Below are 20,086 nucleotides of genomic sequence, written 5' to 3' on the forward strand. Positions count from 1 at the left end.
GCTGCTTAAAAAAGTAATGTCTCAAAGTTTGATTCCTGATTTCTGTGCCAAGAAATCTAAGCCTTAGCCAGCTAAAATGTACTGACTATAACCGGCTTTACCAAACCTGTTCTGTTTCTCTGTCCACTATTATTTATGCCACTTTCATGGAAAAGAAAATGGGCTCCACTAAGGAATTGCCTTAAGATGGAAACGATAGGAAGGACTTCCAAGTAGTAGAAGATAAGGACGTGATTTCAATTAATTTAGTTTAGAGGATAAACACAGATAAAAGCACAGTAAGCAGGAGACTAATATCCTTGGCAGAGGAAGGCGACAGAGAATCTGCATGGCCCATTGCCCCAGCAGCTCTTCAGTGCAATAGGTATTCAAGTTTGCATACTGTTTTTTAGAATAGTTCAGTTAATAAGAGTTTCTGAAAATAGTCTAGGAGTAAGAGTTCAAAGAATGAAGAGCTTTTCTCACAGATTTCTCAGACTTGGAAGTAACCATAGTCCATCTGACGTGAACGGAAATGAACGCTGTTACGCTTATGCTCCTAATTTGGCAACACATCTGCGTATTTTCCTACATCTAAGGATGTGTATATTGAGGAATACATATAAGCTTGTGAATACCTTCATTGAGAAGAACGATGCATCCGAAGAGTTGTGTTATCGAAGGAACTTGAGTTGGAGTCACTGTTAGCCTCTGCTTTCATGTATCTTGTTGGCTTTATGTGGAAAGTCAGGGTGTTAGAAAAGCTCCCAGTAATAAACATTGTCCTAGCTTTCCTGTAGAGCATGGGGGTACAGTTTCTGAGATTCTCCTGAGAATTTTAACGAAAAATATCTTTTTTGGGGATCTATGATACCACGTTGTACTTTGCTCTCTGCCTCTGACATGTTATTTTGACGCAGTAAATGTTTTGTTTACTTCAATGCTCAGTTAAGTGTTTCATGGCCTGACATGAACTGAGTACCTGGTGGGCAATTCTGAGCCAGACTTCCCTACTATGGCTGTCTATGGTTACAGGGTGGTTGGACTGGCGACCAGTGTGAAGGCCTATGTCCTTATGTTATGCCTTTATATTTTTCCTTCCCTCCACATGTATTCTCTTTCTAATTTCCTAGGTTTCTTCTGTTGGATTTTTTTTTTTTTTCAGGAAGCTTTTCTATTCACTGTGGATATTTCATATTTTCCTTTTTTTCTCAGGTTTCTGTTAATCTTAATAGATGCAAAAAAGGGAGAGTAAATATTTTTATTTCTAGTACTTCCTTTTTATTACTAAACTGCTCTCCTCTTTTTTTTTATTTCTAATCCTTTACTATTGGTTACATCTTCTTTTCTCTCTGTCTGATATTCTATCATCTAACCTTTATTTTCCTTCTCTACTTCTCCTCTTTATTAATTTACCTTTAACTGTTCCCATAGTACGGTTGGGGTTTTTTTTTTCTTCCTCCAAAATATGGAATAGTTCTATTTTTCTTTTTCTGATTCATTCAAACCTGAAAAAATAATATTTTTTTATTTTTATTTTTTTAGGCTCAGTAATCCTTGTTCGCTCTCAGGATTATAGAGGCATGAGGTGGAGCCATGTACTTCTGAGAAAGGCATTATAGTTGCTGGCATCTGCCCACTCTGAGGAAGAAGGACCTGCACTTAAAAAAAATTTACTAATAATAATAACATGCAAAGTGAAGAACCCCTTGAGAGCTGAAAAACCACCCTTCCCTGACATGAAAAACACATCATTTACCCCGTTTCTAACAGATGGCGATTGCTGTAAGGTAAGCCTCGCTTCTGATAATGTAAGTGGTTTGGTCTGTTTGTAACTATGAATTTCAAAGCTGTGTACTGAAAGGGAAAGTGAAGTTTTAAAAGCAGCGTGCCTGCTTAGAAAGTCTACTCTGACATACACGGGGCTTAGCTTCAGTCTGATACGTCTTCCTGCTTTCCCTGCAAATCGAAGTGCTTGGTCATTAACACAGCGAGTCACAGTAATGTGTTATGATCTGATCTGGCATTTATAAGGAAATAGAGTGCCTGGCCTTGGGTACCTCTCCTACAGGTCATTTGTCCTAGTGATAAAGAGAGTGCTTGCTCCCAAGAGAAAGCAAAGCCACCCATTATGTCAGCTCACACCCTGGAAAAGGCTACTGATTTCAGTGCATCTATTTGTGATGTGCTCTCTAAACGGGGTCAGTGTTATAACTGGGAGGAGGGAGCAGTTTCAGCCGTGAGTGAGCGCTCAGAGAAACGGTATAACTGACTCTGTCAAAGAGGAATATAAAATGTACACAAGCTGGCTTGTTTTATATTCACTTTAAAAAAAAATACATATATAATGATTTGTTTTTTGGATCATTGATTTATATGTCAGACACATGAAAAGCAAAATCCCTATGATGCCTTTATCATTATTCTGACAAGGATTGCTTTTAAGTTAAAGACTGATAAAGAATGCCAACTTTTGACATTACTAGAACAGCCCTATCAGCTTTAGTTTTCTTTTGTTTTCTTGTTGTCAAAGAAAGGCCATTAGAGATGAATTATGATCTCAAACCGGTTAATCTAGTGACGTGCATTTTTTTTCCCATAAATTGCCGTAGCCAGTTTATAAAGCATTATATAATGTCATTGAGGAGCAAGCTACAGAACGTGGAAATTGCAAACGTCGAACATCATCGGTCTTTAAGCCAGAGGTTCTCAAACCGCTGGAAGACGACGGGTGAGTTGTCCACAGCTGAACATATTGTACAGCTGGACAGTGTCATATTGCACAGTTAAATGTATGAACCCATTTATTCCGTCTGACTGTACTTTTGTGTGCACAGTTTCCTTAGCATGCTGCAGACCGCTAGAGTGTGCTCAATTATAAGTTTGATAGGAAGCACACATAGTGGTGCACAGGGAGCGTTCAAGGTTGCTGAAAGTTTATTTTTTCCACTAAATTAGGGAGCTAGTGCTCTTGTCATTATAGATCAAAGTTAATTGACCTCATACCATTAGCATCAGTATAGTTACAGCACAGAGTCTATACAGAAAACTGGAGAATTTAAAGCTGGAAAGTTTCATTTTGACTGGTCTGTGTGTGTACGCCGCAGTTTCACACTTCAAGTGAGGTGTAGCTGTGCAGATTATGAAGATTTCACACAAAAGTTTTGTTGCCTCGGATCACACTCGGGCTCCAATATATACTGTTTCAAAGCAGTCTTTACTGTTCTCCCTCTTTCTTTTCTCTCTTTTTCTTCTTTCTACCAATTTGCAAGTTTGATGAGCGTTCAGCCACAGTGTTTTCTATAAAACATAATTGACAGCTAATAATAATTTGCACCTCTTTAGCCTGGCATAGTCAATGTTTTCAAAGCCTTTATAAGCATTAGCTGAACCAAGCATCCCCCAATCAAGTAGGCCAGTATTATTCATATATTTTGACAGGTAAACTAAACTAGAAAACAAAATCAGATAGTTTCCTTGCAACCACAAGATTGTTTGTGCAAAAGCCAGGACGAGAACGTGTATCTTGTGACATTTATTCCTATGCTCAACTATGCAATGTGGTTTTTTTCCAAATACATATATGATTATCATTATGATTAAAGCATTATGATTAACATTCTTTTGGGAATAGATAATAGGACTTCTTTACGTTTATACTAGAAGCTTTCAAGTGTAGTATATCATCCTGAGTATGTTATAATAGGACTGACAAAAACAGAGAGTACACTAAAAAAAAATCCTCCCTGCAGCTCAGCTGGATGTTAGCACAGATATACAAGGCAATATGCGAAGTGAAAGAGAGAAACAAAGAATCGGAGAGAGAGGTGAGAAGATGCTGATGAAATCAGCAGAAAATATAGAGAATGACAGAAAAAAAAAGAAGGAAGAATAAATAGGGGAAAAAAGAGGAATCAGGCTGGATTTATTCATACCAAGGACTGAACTGTATATTATAGATGCTATGCACAGGATGTAATAATTAGACATTATTTAGTAAAACAAGCATATAGAACCTAGAATCACACAAGTATGGAATAGAAATAAAAATTGTGTTTCCTGTCCCAGTATGTAAAGACTCTGCTTGTCAGTCTTGTCTGTTTTTAATGCATGATGCTAAGGGAATAGAAATATTCTGCGTGTTTCACTATTGTGATGTGATAATGTCATATATCAGTGTGTATCATACCATATTGTATCATATACCTGTGTGTTATCAGTGAATAGAAAATATTTGGAGATAAATTCTTAATTTACCGGTGAATAGCAACATCTCTGTAGAAGAACAGAGCCCCAAAATAACAATACCATCCAGAGAGTTATTGTAAATTAAATCACCTTTTTTTTTTTCTTGTAGTGTATGTATTTGCAGTATCCTCTTTCAAGAGTTTGGTATCACAGAATAACTGTTAGTGTTTAGTCACTTTCTGCACCAGTGATTCCATCTGCTGGGGATTCAATTGATTTTTCACATCTCAGCATAAGAAGGCCCAGACTGTGCCCTATTGCCTGTGAGCGTGTGGTGGCACCGGCAGTAAGGGATGTCAAGGCCAATGCTTTTAGGACAAGAGCAACGATGCTGGAAATACCACAGACAGCTTTAAGGTTTCATGGAACTGCAGACATTTTCTTATCTGAGCAGTTAAAAATGTGGATTTCATATGGCAAGAGGCTTTGTCCTGTAGGATGTTGCCGCCTTATTAATGTTTAAAAATCAAAAAGGTGCGCTACTGTTCCTTAGTTTGAAGCAACATTTATTTCCTTTTACATTTGGATTTAATCCTCAACTCTTTAAGCATGAAATTAATTTATATTATTTTCCAAATCCTATTAAAAGATACTCCTGGGAAGTATCTCTCTCCTGGGAAGAGTAGAAGGTTAGGGATAGATGTGGGAGCAAGGAGATTAGTGCTATGTTGGCTGAGATTTTACCTTCTTAATGTATTGTGCCACCAGGCACAGTATATTTGTATTAATTGCATTTAATTGCTGTCAGAGCACTTAAAGCTTCTGAACAGACTGAGAAGAAGAATAGATTCTCCCTGGCCCCTCGCTCCTCTCTTTTGCACCTAAATGAAATGGTAATAGACAGAGGCCGATGGGACTGTAGTGGCCAAATAGGTACGTAGAGAAGCATGGTCATGGAGGATGAGGGCCCGTTGCAAGGACTGGGGGTGGATTACTGTTTGGCTTTCCCTTAACGGTAGATGTAATCCCTATGCTGCACACGTGATAAAGTATAATGTTTGCAAACATTACTTGCTTTTATATGGCGTTCCCATAAAATCAACCCTCATTTCTGTTTAGTTCATTTGAAGCTCCTGAGAACCTGACTTGGCCCTTTGGAGAAGGGAAATTCAGGTCTTTTGACCTAAATCCTGAGAAAGCGGGGTGTGATGCTTTTACGAAGGTATGACAGTGTTTGACCTGTGTGATGGATGTAGGAATTATGTTTCTTTCTTCAAATGAGGGCCTCCAGTTAATGTACAGGAAAGAGCTTCCTAAGTTGATGGCAGACATGACCGGTAAAAAAAAGCTCTAAACTAGGAAACTGGGGAAGAATGGGGAAGTAGCATTAACTGTTTAAGCCTTCTACAGGCAGTATAAGGGAAAGAGGCATAGTTGCAGTAGGATGAAATGAAGAAAGAAGTGATGATTATCAGTGGCAAATGAAAGGGTACATCAAGTACACTGGAACTGGCTGTTCCTCCTACTGCTGGAAGCCTGAACAATAGGATGAAGGAATTAAAACTCTTCGTACTGGATACAAACCCAAAACTTGCAGTAGTGATAGAACTATGGCAGCCATGACATACTCTGGATTAAAGAATTGAAAATTGATTAGGAAAGTTGAGAAATATATGCCTAGGCAGTGAGACAGGATTGTCTGTTAGTGAAATAAAAAATGGGGCCACCGGGAAGAGGGATGTTGAGAAATATCTAAGGTTCGGAACTGGATAGTGATATCCATTTTGTGAGGTGGGGCAGAAACTAGTAATGGAATTTATGTGATCATGAGAGATTTTCTCTTTCCCAGACTAAGACACAAAAAAATGTCTATTGAAAAACTGGACATTTGAACACTGCGACTTCACAAATTTTTTTTCCAATAAAGTCAGGTCTCAGATATTCTTGAAAGTGAATGAAGGTAGATTTTTTTACCAAACAATCAGTGAACCAGCAAAACACAATGATGTGTTATGCTTAGTTTCACTGAACAGCAAGATCTAAAGGGGCTGGACATAAAAACAACTTAGAGCAGATTCAATTTTGTCCAATTCTTTTTCTGAGAAAAGTGAAAGATAAATCTGTACTTCTGGGGCCCTAGAAAGGCAAACTGAAAAAATGGGGATATTTAGTGAGTAATAGGAAGCTTACATATTTGAACCTGAAGGAGGCATATAACAACTTTGAATCAAGTTTTAGCAGCAAGCAAGATGATACTAGTAGAAAGGAGTATAGATCTCCCTGGAATGATAGTCCTCTTAAACTGTGTGTTAAAAGTAAGAAGAGAATCCATAAGGAATGCAAAAGGGGATTGATTAGGAGGAAGAATTATGCCCTGGAGGTTAAAAGATACAGAACAGAAGGCAGAATGGCCAAAAGCTGTGTAAAACCACACTTGACTATTCATTTCAGTTTTCTGCAGAGCTTGGCAAACAAATATTGAACAAGGAGGAAAAATTTTCATCCTATATCTTTTCCAAGGAGCATGCACACACTAAGCAGAGGGCTGTGTGATGGCTTTAAACAACTGATCAGGAAAACCCACCTCATACACCTGAGAGCACGTTCCTTGTTACTGACAAGTGCTGAAAGAAGGGCTGTTGTCCCAAGACTTCCTCGTGTTTTCTCCCTCTGCCAAAACCCTCACCACAGTATATTTTGTAAGAAGCTGTTCGGGGGACTCGTTTTATTTGCTAATAGAATATCAATAAACAAAGCCTAACATAAGCCCTCCGGCTTGCCGTTCAGAGAGGCAGGCTAAATGGGACCTGAATGTGGCATTGCTCTTAGTGCCACGGCAGAGTGGAAAGGTCTCTCAGAGAGAGGCAAGACAAGAGGAGACTCACGTGTATAGGACTCCTGCCTCTTTTACTGTCCCATTTGGAAGGTATGTAATAAATTCAGGAGGAAGTTACAGGACACACACGCACAAAAAATAGTCTCAGAGTCAACAAAGATGAGTTTACTTCCGTAGCACCCATTTCAGTCTCAGTGTTGTTAAGAAAATTAGTGGTCCATTGACATTTTGTCTTCAATCTCTCTAGCTTTTAGTCCTCCATCTATAAAATGGGAATAAGAATAATTTTTCTGCTGGTCGAGGCTGTGTATGTGAAAACACATGCATTCTTGCTGTAAAGCACAATGAAACTGGTGACACAGAAATCAATAATTTTATTCTCAGTGCAGAAATGGGAAGTGCGTGAGAATAAGTTTTTGGAATGATCCATTCCCTGAACAGTATTTAATATGTAAATGTTTGTTGAATAAGGCAGTGATTTTGTAGGGAGAAAAAAAGAGAAGTGATAATGAAGTTTAAGATTGTACTACACTGGTGATTCAGGGAGAAACTGAGGGTTGTATGAATATCCTTAAGACCAGTGTTTCCTTTGGCTTCTTTTTAAGTATTTTTGTCAGCTTGTGATTGATTGGCTTGGCAATCTTTATGTAACATCAGGCTTATTTTAGTGTATCATATCCATATATATGCACATATGGAGAGCCATAGAGTTGTATTATCTATGTATATACCAGAAAACATTTATTACTGTTAGGACAGGAATAGCCTTGTGTTACCGCCTCTTACCCAAACAGGTATGGCTCAACCAGGGAGCTCTCTGCCAGCAAAATAATCACAAGTAAGCAGTCGAAGAAACCGTTCGTAGGCTGAGATTAACTTTGTGCCTAAAGGAAGAAAATTATGCACGGACCATCGAAAGTCATGAATGTCCTAGAAATGAATGCTACTGGGATCGACAGGTTACTGACAGCTTAGGGCTTGGGTTTATCTCCTGCCACAAAATCCTGCGGGACCACCCAGCAAGAGTGCCACAGGGAGACGATATCGCCGTGTGTGGAAATGCGTCCCCACCCCGACACTTACTTGTTCGTACACAAACACGTTTGTGAAGGGGTGCAGGAGGGAGGCTGACAGGTAGACTTGGTTGTTCACCGTTAATAGCATTTCGCTGCTAAAATCCCTAATTGTTGTTTCAAGAAGAGAAGCTTAAGACTGAAATTCTCTGGGTTACGTGCATGCATATCACTCAGTGCACTGTGTCAGCGTGCGACAGGACCGTGCCTTCCACCAAGGACTGGGGAGCAAGAGTCACTCAAACTAAAGTCAGTCTTTACTTAAGGTTTCACTGGACTCGATGTAAAATTGTCTAAGTGAAGCCTGGGGGTGCCAGATGGTACACTCTGGGGCTGGGCGGTATTCATATCCACAGGGGCCTTCCGAGTGCCAGTCTATGGATAGCGGCAGAGATAATTGTTATTGCAGTTCATCTAAGACACTAAAAAAAATTTTGGCAATGAAAGTACTCATTTAAAATTTCAATCTTTATTTTATGCTGTGGTATTCAAATGAGCATGCTGTAATTCCAGGTGAGGGAAAACAGTAAAGTTTACAGGCCGAAGGATTCAATAAACAATGAGCAAAAAGAGAAGTTTCCACTATTTATATTACATATTATTTCTATAACATTGTACAATGATATCTTCATGTTTGCCTTATACACTCTGCTGGGCGCATACCTCAAGTTTACAGCATTGATTGTAAATTCTTTTAAGGAAGGCACTGCACTTCAGCAGCCCACTGGCTTCTGTGATGTAAGTGCAGTTTCTTCTACACTGGTTCTTTTGTCTGTAATGTAGGCTTTGTTGCTAATCTATAAGGAATAGTGGATTAAAGTGAGCTAAAAATGTAAAATGTGCTCTGTAAACAGTATTATTCCAGCAATACTGCTAATAATGTTAAAGCACAGACTTAGGTGCTTGGTTTTCTTTGTTTCTTTTTCTTTTTTTTACACAAATGATGAGCTTTTGAAATGATCGTGTAAATATCATAGATATTCCAGTACATCTGCAGTTCAGCCCTTCCTTAGCTGCTGTTCCTCTGAGGTTTATATAAAATCTGACTGATTCCTTTCCCTTTATTTTCTACCTTTAAATATTGTAAATCAAACAGTCAACACATCCAAAACATATCAGTTCTTTGACTCCTTCTGGAAGACTCCCTACTGTGCTCTCTGAATTTTTAAGCTTTTCAGCATCTCATATGACAAGTGTGTTTTCTTCCAATGGACGTGTGCAATGCACAGTCTGTCAGCTTTTTCCCAACTCGGTCGCTCAGAAAGAACTTTAGCATTGCTGCATCAACTTATTTTTGATAGCTGGAAGTGGTCAGGTCTTTCTCAATGAATCCTGTAATCCAGTTTCTTGCGCTGGAAGCATAAACACAAATTATGGTAGCCCCTTGGTTAGTCTTTCCCCCCGTTCAGCTCTGCTCGCAGGCTGGGGTCACCCAGGCGGTATGTTTTTGTTTGTCGCTCTTGCTCTATGTGCTCCCTCTAGTGATCCGACCACGGAAAACATTTCCTTCTGGAGGGGGGAGAGCTGGAATTTCCCAGCTGGCTCACAAAACGTTTAATGAAGTGCGTAGCGCAACCATTTCATTACAACATATTGTGTACTTTTGCCTTTAATAACTGCATTCCTCATCCAAGAAGTCTCTATAGCTTTCAAAAATGAATTACAGTGGTATTATTTTTCTCAGAATATATTTTTCCATGACAAGAATAGCACTTTCCTAAACTATTGTATTTATTAGCAACCTGTTACCCTCTGACACCACTGTCATTTTCATCAGCCTTGATAAAGTGAGTATCATTTAAAATCTCTTTAAAAATTATTAAACCAGCTTTATTTTATTAGTTTCTTTCCTTTTTTTTTTTTTTTAACTGTGCATGAGGCAAGAAAATAAGAGTCTGTAAAAAAAATTAGAATTTTTATTCTGATTCGGTGGCAGTCGAAAAATCAGAGTAGCCTGAGGGTGAAATAATTTTCCGTGGTGGGACGGAGAAATCGCACGGTCCTGATGAAGAACAGGCTGATTTAGAGGGTGTTCTCCAGCTCCAAGCCAAAGTGTGAAGCTCAGTGCTCTGGTTCCTAGGTTCCTACTGCTTCAGCTTCAGGAAGAGCTGCTGCTCTTCCTGACAGTTTAGAGGCACTGAATCTGCAGAAACAGAGGCCCATGCGCAATTTCTTGCTTTTCTGCGGCTTCTTTGTTCCTTTGTGGCTTTTGCACGTGTATATTGTCTGCTGCATTTTATCTGTCCACTGACGATGTGAAGATCTATGTAGCAAGATTTATATAGATAGGGCTGAAGATCTTGTGCTTACTTTCTACATGACAGGTGAATTTTACCCTGTTAGAGGGATATAATGATGGCATAAGGGATTTTATTCCTTCAAAGTTAATAAAGAAGAACATAATAAATACGTTGACTCCCTGTACCTTACAGTACCTTTGCTTAAATAATCATTCTTAATTTATTAAACAAGGCTTTGACAACAGCATAGTTACTGGTGGACACAGCTGCAAATTAGTTACCACTGGCACCTCTTAGCTAGGCTGAGGAATTAAGAGGCAAAGAGATTGAACTGCCTTTTGATCCACAAGTCGTCCTTCTGAAATATGCTCTTACATCTTTGGAGAAATCATGTGTGACCTAGTTGCTGTGGACAGGGATAGGATGCAAACTCCTTCCAAAGAGGTCCCTTCAGCATGGATGTTCAATCCCCTGTAATAAGTGTCATTATGAAAAGCTTCATCCATTGTGTAATTCAAAGGAGTAAGAAGAGTTGTGATGGAAATAATTTCGTTTCTCATATATCTGCATAAAACTATTAGAACAAAATATTATTTTTTTTAAACTGCAGCTTTATTCCTCCTATCAGAACTCTGTCCTTGAGGCATCGCAGAATTGGGTTTCATGTTCAATTCTTGACAGATATTTGAAAGGTGCACTTCTGTGGTAAGCACAGCAGCAGCTGCAGCTACAGCTCAGCTTCCCTTGTTTATAGCGTGAATGTCATCCTATTCATTACAGCCAAATTCTGCCCTTTTTGGACAAACTTCAGCTTCCCATGAACTTCAGCAAATGCTGAGACTGTGTATGTGTGCCAGTGTCAACAATTTAATAAGTGTTTGTTTATTCACAAACTACGTTGTACAAACAGCATCCAGTTCTTCTGGTGCTGGTTGAGTATTTCTCGACTCGATGGGTCCAGGGTTGGGCCCTCGATTTGCCAGAAACCAGGGCATTTAAATGAAGTATGCCTTGGAGAGCAGATTGGATAGCTGCTCACACAGAGTTTTCCTTGATGTACACATTATCTCTGATAGGTCCAAGAGGTATTAAATCTAATGTGTGTGTGTGATTAATCTGTGTATGCACAGTGACTCTTACTGGCTAAGAAAAAAAAAGTGGTATGTAATTATTTCATTAGCAACCAGCAATTCTACACTGAAACCAATCTATACTAAAAGCAGTCTGCAATTAGCCCGACAGCAAACTTTGTCCAATGCCATTGTGCGTTAATATTTCCATACTTTCTGCTAAAGTCTTCTCATTTAATTAATTCCTGTAGTTGAAGGAAAAAAAAAAAACAAAAACAAACAAAAAAAACCCACAAAACCTTACAAAATTTCCTATCATGAAGGATCAAGGAATTACGTCAAGCAACTAGCAAACAAATGAAAGAAAGAAAACTGTGTAGCCTGGCTTCCTTGTGTGAGCCAGGAACAAAGGGGATATGAAACCGCTGAAGGATTTCAGTTCTACCAAAAAATGTGAGGTTGCTGAGCGGCTTGTTCACATCAGCTAGAGATGAGTATCTCTAGAGATGGATGGGCAGAAACTGCAGCAAAGAGCGGCTTCTTCTCATGCAGGGACGAGGTAACAGGGCTGAGAGAGACTTCTCTAAACTTTTAGTAAGGGTGACAAGCTAGGTAAGATCTGTACATATCTTTTCTAACCCTTTGCTCGCGTGCTTGATTAAAGAAAAAAAAAAAAAAAAAAGGTTTGGGAATAGCAAATAGAAGCAGCCCAAGAAGAAAACTGCGCTGCAGAAATCCACCTGAAGACTGTGGGATTCACCGAGGGGCAGGCGGAGGGGAAACCTGATCCAGAAGGCAGGCTTACTAGCACAACCAAAACGGATCCAAGCATTTCTTCCCTATAAGCATGACACAGCTATTCAAGGCTGCTTTTTTTTTTTCTTTTTTTTTCCCAAAATGGAATTATATCTTTGTTTTTCCCTGCCCTTATATTAAATTGGGCAATAGCTACTTTGTCCACACTGCTGTTTGACCCGGGCAGCAGTCTGATATTTTTAACTGGTTTTAGCATTCTGAATGCTTTGCCAAAAGTGGTTGCCGCTCCTCTGCAAATCACAAGGTCACTAATACAGAATCTTCTTCCCTCATTTGTGAGATGAGTCCAGAGAACATTTAGTGGAAGCTGAATTTGTTGAGAATGCCAGTGCTTCCAGATATTTTAAGTAAGATAAAGCCAAATTTCTGTTTTAATGTAAAAGTAACCACCCCTCCCCCCAAACCCTGGAACCAGCAAAGAATAATGCAACAGAGGGGCTGATCTTAAGAGTTACATCAGTCAAATGGTGCTCCAAAGCAAGGGAGCAGCTCAAATACAGTTTTAGCACCTCTGCCTTTCAGAACTCAGTTGGATGTAATGTCTACATCAAGGAACTGACAGAATGAAGCTAACTGGTGTGAAAAAAACCCACTCCTTCTGAAGAAGCTTCTAAATACCAGTTGTCTAAATCTATTGATAAGCAGGGATGCATTATTAATGAAGCCTGCAGCCTGCCTAGTGCTGCTCAGATGGTTCAAGCATTTAGTAGGAAGTATTTCTGTGAAGTGCTGCACGGAATAATGACAGTGTCTGTCTTAAATCGAACAAATGACTATAGCAAGCTCTGGGGAGGCGCAGAGCAAGCAGATGCTTTCCAAGTGAAAGGCAGTGGGGTACCACCTGCTGTAGGCAGGCAGGCGGGAGCAGTCCACTAAATATTGACTTGTTAATAATTCAAGACAAGAGGAACCCCTAGCTCTTCAAGCGTGGCACTGCCCCTTCGTCATGTGGCTTTTCATCACCCTAATGAGCTACTTGAAGAATCAGACACCGAAATGTCTCTCAGATATTCCCCAAAGACTAGGACTGAAGCTGCCGTAATTCTGAACAAGAAGTTGGCGGCGGTACACAAAATCAAGTGAATTTTAAAAATGGCAGGATCAGTACTTTAGCTAAATATTGCTGTTTGCTACACATTGCTGTGCAGTGACTCAGTCTGCGCTTTGTACAGCTCCTGGAGCAGAATGCCTGTCTTTTATGACACTTCTCTGGCTAAAAATAATTGACATTCCAGTTTATTACAGGTGTATTGATAGTTTTATTTGCGACAAGAAAAAAAGAGCTCTGTGAAAACTCCAAAAGATTACTTGCAACTAGAATTCTCTATTAATACTTCCTAAAAAGGATTTTGGTTTTGTGATTAGTGTGTGTTTGGGACCCTCCTCAATTCCTGCCTTCATCATGGATGTTAAATCATCATTTGCAAATGAATACTCTTCAACTGAAATAATTTCAATTGAATATCCATTGGCAATGAATAACCCTTCAAAAGTTTGCAAAGTTTCTATGCAGGGTTTATTGACTTGGTTTACTTTATTGACTTGGTTTACTACCGACAACAGCAGTTTGCCCTACTTGAACACTGCAGCTCTATGAGGAAATGCAGGAGCTCCTTTGTTAGCTGTACATATCCTGGTGATTGTTGCTGTGGCTTCTCTTTCAAGATGCAACCTTAACAGAACCTTCCCATTCATTCCCCATTTTTTTGATTTAAGATATTTTTCTTCCCCGAATATATAATTTCTCATTTATTTTGGAATGATAAAGTAATATTCTATTATGAGATGTTTCTCGTTTGCATGATTTTCCCAGCTGGCAAACAGTTACGTTATCTCTCACCTCCCTGACTTCTTTGCAAACTTCACAGGCTATTTTGTTGCACTTAATGAAGCTGACTAGGCTTCACTCTGTGAACAGTTTTAATAATTCCAAATTTAGTAGACTGTCCATAAAGCAAGTGATTCTCTATACTGAGGAACTTAAAATCACAGCAGATTCATTAATGTTGCTATGAAGACGGTGCTTCTTCATGCCACAGTGAGTGAAAGTGTCTTGTGACTTCCCAGCACTGAGCAAAAAGCTTTATTTGAAAGAGCCACGAGTGTGTGTGACTTTCCCTGCTGCACTGTTGAGCTTCTGCTAACAGCCTTCCAAGTTTTTGATCATCTGTATGCATTGATAGTCTTTGCGTTTGTCAGGACTTGGAAAATGACCTGGGCTCCCTTACTGAGCTAATTGAAGTTGCCCGCACACCTCCACAGACTTTATGCTTTTTTCTCTTGTTTGTGTTGTTAGAACATTTTAGCAATCTATACTGGTTGTTCAGTGGTGGCTGGTCCTTACTGGACCAGCTGGAAGTGATGTGTGCATGAAATCACTCTTTAAAGAAACCCCAGGAATTTAAAACTGCAAACTGTAGTTTTTCCCCAGGTATTGTTTGGGTTTTTTTGAGAAGGTCAGTAGGATAGAAAATATCTTCTGATTTCTTTGTAGCATGAGTGTATGTGGGGTTTATTTCAAGTAGAACTAACAGCTATCTGGGAAAGATATGCACTCTTCTTTCCTTTGCCTAGGACACTCTTTTGTATTGTGGCTGTAGTAGTTTATTTCTGTTTGCATCAATTGTATCATTCTTTTAGATTCTCTTTTCCACTGCTCAGCTGCAGCTGTTGCAGAAATAACTCTCCATGCATCATAAATGATATAGGGAGATGAGAGAAATCTACTCTGCAAAAGTAAATTTGCCAAAACAGCTAGAGATTGTGGCAAGGCTCTGTTGTCCCCACCTCTCTTTTGAGATGGTGAATAAATAGGCATCTTCAGCACAACTGATCCAGTCACAGCTGGCAAATACTTATAGAATTATAGAATGCTTCGGGTTGGAAGGGACCTTAAAGATCATCTGGTTCCAACCCCCCTGCCCTGGGCAGGGACACCTCCCACTAGACCAGGCTGCTCAAAGCCCCATCCAGCCTGGCCTTGAACACCTCCAGGGATGGGACATCCACAACTTCTCTGGGCAACCTGTTCCTGTGCCTCACCACTCTCACAGTAAAGAGTTTCTTCCTAATATATAATCTAAATCTCCCCTCTTTCCATTTAAAACCATTAGCCCTCATCCTGTCACTACACTCCCTGATAAAGAGTCCCTCCTTATCTTTTCCGTAGGCCCCCTTGAAGTACTGGAAGGCCGCTATAAGATCTCCCTGACGCCTTCCCTTCTCCCAGTTGAACAATCCCAACTCTCTCAGCTTGTCTTCATAGAGAGGTGCTCCAGCCCTCTGATCATCTTCATGGCCCTCCTCTGGACCCACTCCAACAGGTCTATGCCCTTCTGATGTTGGGGGCTCCAGAGCTGGACACAGTACTCCAGGTGGGATCTCACCAGAGCACAGTGGAGGGGCAGAATCACCTCCCTCGACCTGCAGGCCATGCTTCTTTTGATGCAGCCCAGGATGCAGTTGGCTCTCTGGGCTGCGAGTGCATATTGCTGGCTCATATTGAGCTTCTCATCAACCAACAACCCCAAGTCCTTCTCCTCAGGGCTGCTCTCACTCCATTCTCCACCCAGCCTGTATTTGTGGTTGGGATTGCCTTGGCCCACATGCAGGACCTTGCACTTGGCCTTATTGAATTTCATGAGGTTTGCACAGGCCACCTCTCAAGCCTGTCCAGGTCCCTCTGGATGGCATCCCTTCCCTCCAGCACGTCGACCGTACCACACACCTTGGTGTCATCGGCAGACTTGCTGAGGGTGCGCTCAGTCCCACTGATTGAGTCTGTCTCATCTCCAGCTCTTTAACAGTTACAGCACTGGTTTCCCTGACTTGCTCAGCATCTCTCCCTGAATGGGGACATCAGCGTTAGCAGTGCTTCTCTGTTGTCCTTACTGCCATATATGCAGCTGTCATTGCAACACTGAGGCAAGTATTACCCTTTCTGCTTCCCCCAAAATACACTTGCTTCTGCTACGCGGAATTGCTGCTCTTTGTATTCAGGGTAGAAGCAATATGAGCTTATATTGAAGTATTATTTTTCTTGCTTAGACAAAACCTTGGTTTATGGTAGATCGGTTGCTGGTCAGACGTTATTGCTAGAGAGTAATAATTTCTTCTGCAGCTTAAAAATATGTTTATCCTGATTGTCAGAAGATAACCCATTAGCATTTCCTCATAGATTCTAATTTGTTGGCTACAAGAGGCTTAGGCCAGTGCTTAATGTTTTGTGGTGAGGAAAAGCAAAGAGGTAGATGATCCTAGATTATGCAGTCTTTCCCTCTAGTGAGTGGTTTTGCTGTATGCACAAAAGTATAGGGATGATTTCAAGGATGAACATGATCATACCTGTAGTAGTGTAAGAAGCCGCCCGTGTTGGTAAATGAAGAGAAGTCTTAATGGCTGAACTGGGATGTTTGTCTCATCTGAACTTGCCCTTCCATATGCTTTCCAAACTGTTAAAGAACAGACTTACATCCCATATTGCACTTTCATACAAATTAGTTCTGGGATAAACTTGAAATGGCAGAGCATCGGCCTGCCAGAGGGTCCTAAATGTTTCTTTCTCCATTTTGCTGGTGGAGATTGCTGGTACTTCCAAAAATGGTGCATGTTGCCCAGTATGACTTCAGATAAGATAAAGATTAAAAATGTCAAAACTTCTAATGAATAGATACGTGTAAAAAAAGTCCCAGATATGTATTTGGATTACGTAGATAGCTGTAAAACTTGTGGATACTAGCAAATGATAATACGTATGTTCATGTATTATGTTCATTTTGCATGCAGGGGGTCTGATTCAAATCTTTTGGGGTGACCACAGATGAAATTTTAAAATTATTGATTTTACATTGGAAGAAACCAAGGAATTAAAAGCCAAGATCAGGGCCTAGACTATAAAATAATACAAATAGGTAGCAGTAGGTGACAGACCTGTGTAGGAAAACGAGTTGAGTAGCTTTCCCAGTAGCTTATTTTCTTAGTGGAAACAGCTCCTGCCTCCCTGTTCTCACTGTTCCTCAAACTGGAGCCCACAGGTAGGAATCATAGCCCAGCAGTAGGCTGCAATACACCGATTTTTTTTGTGCCACCCTCTTTCTCCCCTCCTGGCAAGAAGAGAAGTTGTGTTTTTCATAATGGCAAGGGTGAATAATCATGTAGGTTCCAGGGACGAATTGCACATTTAGTCATGTTTAACTGTGTTATAAAAAAGATAGATAAAATAATATATATCAAATAAAAGCGTGGGAGACCAAGGCAAAGATTTCCTGCCCGAGATATTCTGACAGTGAGAGAGAAGTGCCCCCCAGAGGAGACTCTCTGAACTAAAAGCACCTAGTGATTACAGCCTTGGACCAGCCTTCCTGAGATGGAAGACTCTCTGTTGGCACAAGTTGTACAGTTGAGTCGTCCCACTGAATGTTTTTACTTTATGCTAAGTATGCATATGGATAAAATATAGGTGAGGACCTGCGTGGTCTATCACAAACTCATCGCTAACAGCATTCATTACTGGCAAAACTGGGTACGTGAGAAACGAGAATGGACATCTGGTTTTCATAATGCACAACTTATCTTTGTATACACTAATGAGAAGATACGGTCCAGGACCTGGCACCTGCAAACAGGGGTCTGAATACACCCTGCCTTTGCAGACAAGACAGCAAGCAAAGTGGGGTAGGAAATTTTTAAGTCAGAGACTGAAAATTTGATCCCCTATGTTATTTTCAAATAGATGTTACTTTCAAAGTATGTGACTTACAAAGTGGCAACTACGTGTTTGTCTTGCCTACAATAGTATTGCTAAACATTGATCACTTTTCTGCTTTCTAAATTAAATGGTGGGATAAACAGCAAGCTGCTTTTCTCAAAATATTGCTCTGTGTTGTCAGATCCTGAGATGTCAACAGAATATGTGGCACTGTTGAGGAGTTATATGCATGCAGTTTGCATGTTTCAATATGCTTCACCAGTAGAAGCAATCAATTGCCGAATTCCTCACCAACACTGCCAAGTAGACAGGATTTAAGGAGGAGAACATAATAGTGTTATTCAAGAGCGCCTTTGATCATGGGAAGCTTAAGCTTTTGAAATATCTTGCAACTGGCTAGCTTAGAATGAAATTTTTAAAGGCTGCAAGGATCTTAAAGCCTTCAAAGGTGTGCTTTCTGTCAAAAATCACTGTGATTGCTCTGCTATGTGAGACTTTGCTAACAGAAGAAATACTTGCCTTGTACGTCAACATTAGCATCTCTGAATGCTAGAAGTACTATCAGTAAATTAGTTTTAAATGTCCGTTGATCTGATCTTTATAGCCATTGGCCTAGCAGACCTGCCGAGGCCCCATCAGTGCAGCTACGGGGCAAGTATGTCGAGGCAGATGCTGGAAGGGTCTGGAAGTAAGCACAGCTGGCAGAGAGGCCTCCCCCCACCACTGGGTAGCTGTTCGGAATCAGAAATTGCATAGCCAGGAGTAGCCGGGACGTAATTAAGGCTGAAAAAACCCCACATCTTAATGTGTTTCACTGCGTTTTTAACCAAGCAGAAAATAAAGCCCTCATTTTCCAATAACTTGAATATGATCAGAAATAACACTCCAAAAATCTCATCTCTATCAAAACATCAGAGGAACCCCAACACACTTGTCGCGGTGCTGAGAGGGAACAGAATGAAGTATGCCTTTTTATTAATTCAGACATTTTCTGTGATTAAAATTGTGACTAGCTTTCCCCTATAAAACCAGTTTTGCTTCATCTGCAGTTACTTATGTGAGTGCCTCTTTAAGGAAGGAGAAGAAAACTGGGGGGAATTCTGCATTGTGGTAGTGCCTGAGATTGCATCTCCGCCGGCAACGCTTGCTGCTCTAATGCAGACTGCATCTGTCGCTCTGTGTTCTAAGTCTCTCTTCTGCCCTTCCTCGCATCCCTGCTGATTTTATTTTTTTTTTCCCTCTGAAGAGAGAATAGTGCTATAAAATGCAATAGATTAGGAATGCATCTATTCAGTACCACCTCTCAAGCTGATCTCATTTTTCTTTAATTGTACATCTAGACCCTCCAACTGCAAAACCAGAAATATCCTCAAAACTTAGGCCATCAGACATGCAAATGCTTGCGCTGATTTTGCAAGTAGGTTGACTAACAGGTTTGGGGTTTTTTAACAGGAAAAGGAACCGTTAGGTTCAGTCCACTGGAAGGACAGTCCAGCTGGAAGGACAGTCCACCCTGCTGATGTTGTCCATCTCTTTCTGGTCCTACAGCCGACTTGTTCTATGGCCATGGACACGTCCTTTCCTCTGTCAGGCTTCCAGATGTAGGGTCTCGTTTAAGTTATTTTCATGGAATGAATTATATAAGCTTAAATGCACAAGAAGATGAGAATCCGACTTGCTGACTTTGAAGAAATGAATCGCTAAGTGTGTTACACGGGGCTGCTGTAAGAACTCATCAGAAGGATGTTTTGAAAGGATGCTCTAGAGGAGCTAAATATTCTTGTATCATGATCAGGACTTATTATGCCTTATAGACAGAAGTGCAATATCATACATCTGAATCTACACCAACCACTCATGCTTAGTATCTATCAGAATGCTTTTCTTTTTCTATATAATATATTCTTTCAGGTTGCATGTGGGAATAATTTTTAAAATGTCAATTTTCTAACTAGGAAAGAATAGTCTAGTGATACAACAGCATAACAGTGTGGTACAGCATCCTTTGGAATGTGAGATAGTGGTGTTGCACAGAGTGGTCCCATCCCCAGGGATATTGTTTTAACAACTGCCTGTTCCACACTAACTTCACTTAGGGCAAGAATGTCTTTTTATTGGAGCTTTTCCCAGTATCCTTTTTTTTGATGGGAGCTCCTCAAATGTGGCAGGGTGAAACA

The 20,086-nt window shown here is 40.2% G+C and overlaps 1 protein-coding gene across 12 annotated transcripts in view; it reads left to right on the forward strand.

Annotated features, from left to right (window-relative positions):
• Positions 1-20,086, forward strand: part of TTC29 (tetratricopeptide repeat domain 29) — a 279,336-nt gene that overhangs the window by 64,542 nt on the left and 194,708 nt on the right. For 4 of the 12 annotated variants that reach the window (XM_074588974.1, XM_074588976.1, XM_074588977.1 and 1 more), the window contains exons 2-3: positions 1,525-1,769; positions 2,592-2,710. In XM_074588974.1, coding sequence (XP_074445075.1) covers positions 1,719-1,769; positions 2,592-2,710 — 170 coding nt within the window. In that variant the 5' untranslated portion in view covers positions 1,525-1,718. Of the gene's footprint in view, positions 1-660; positions 1,770-2,591; positions 2,711-20,086 lie in introns of those variants that run through there. The other 8 variants (XM_074588979.1, XM_074588982.1, XM_074588987.1 and 5 more) reach the window with 5 other exon arrangements.

This window comes from Larus michahellis, chromosome 5, assembly GCF_964199755.1.
Source record: "Larus michahellis chromosome 5, bLarMic1.1, whole genome shotgun sequence".
Taxonomy (NCBI): domain Eukaryota; kingdom Metazoa; phylum Chordata; class Aves; order Charadriiformes; family Laridae; genus Larus; species Larus michahellis.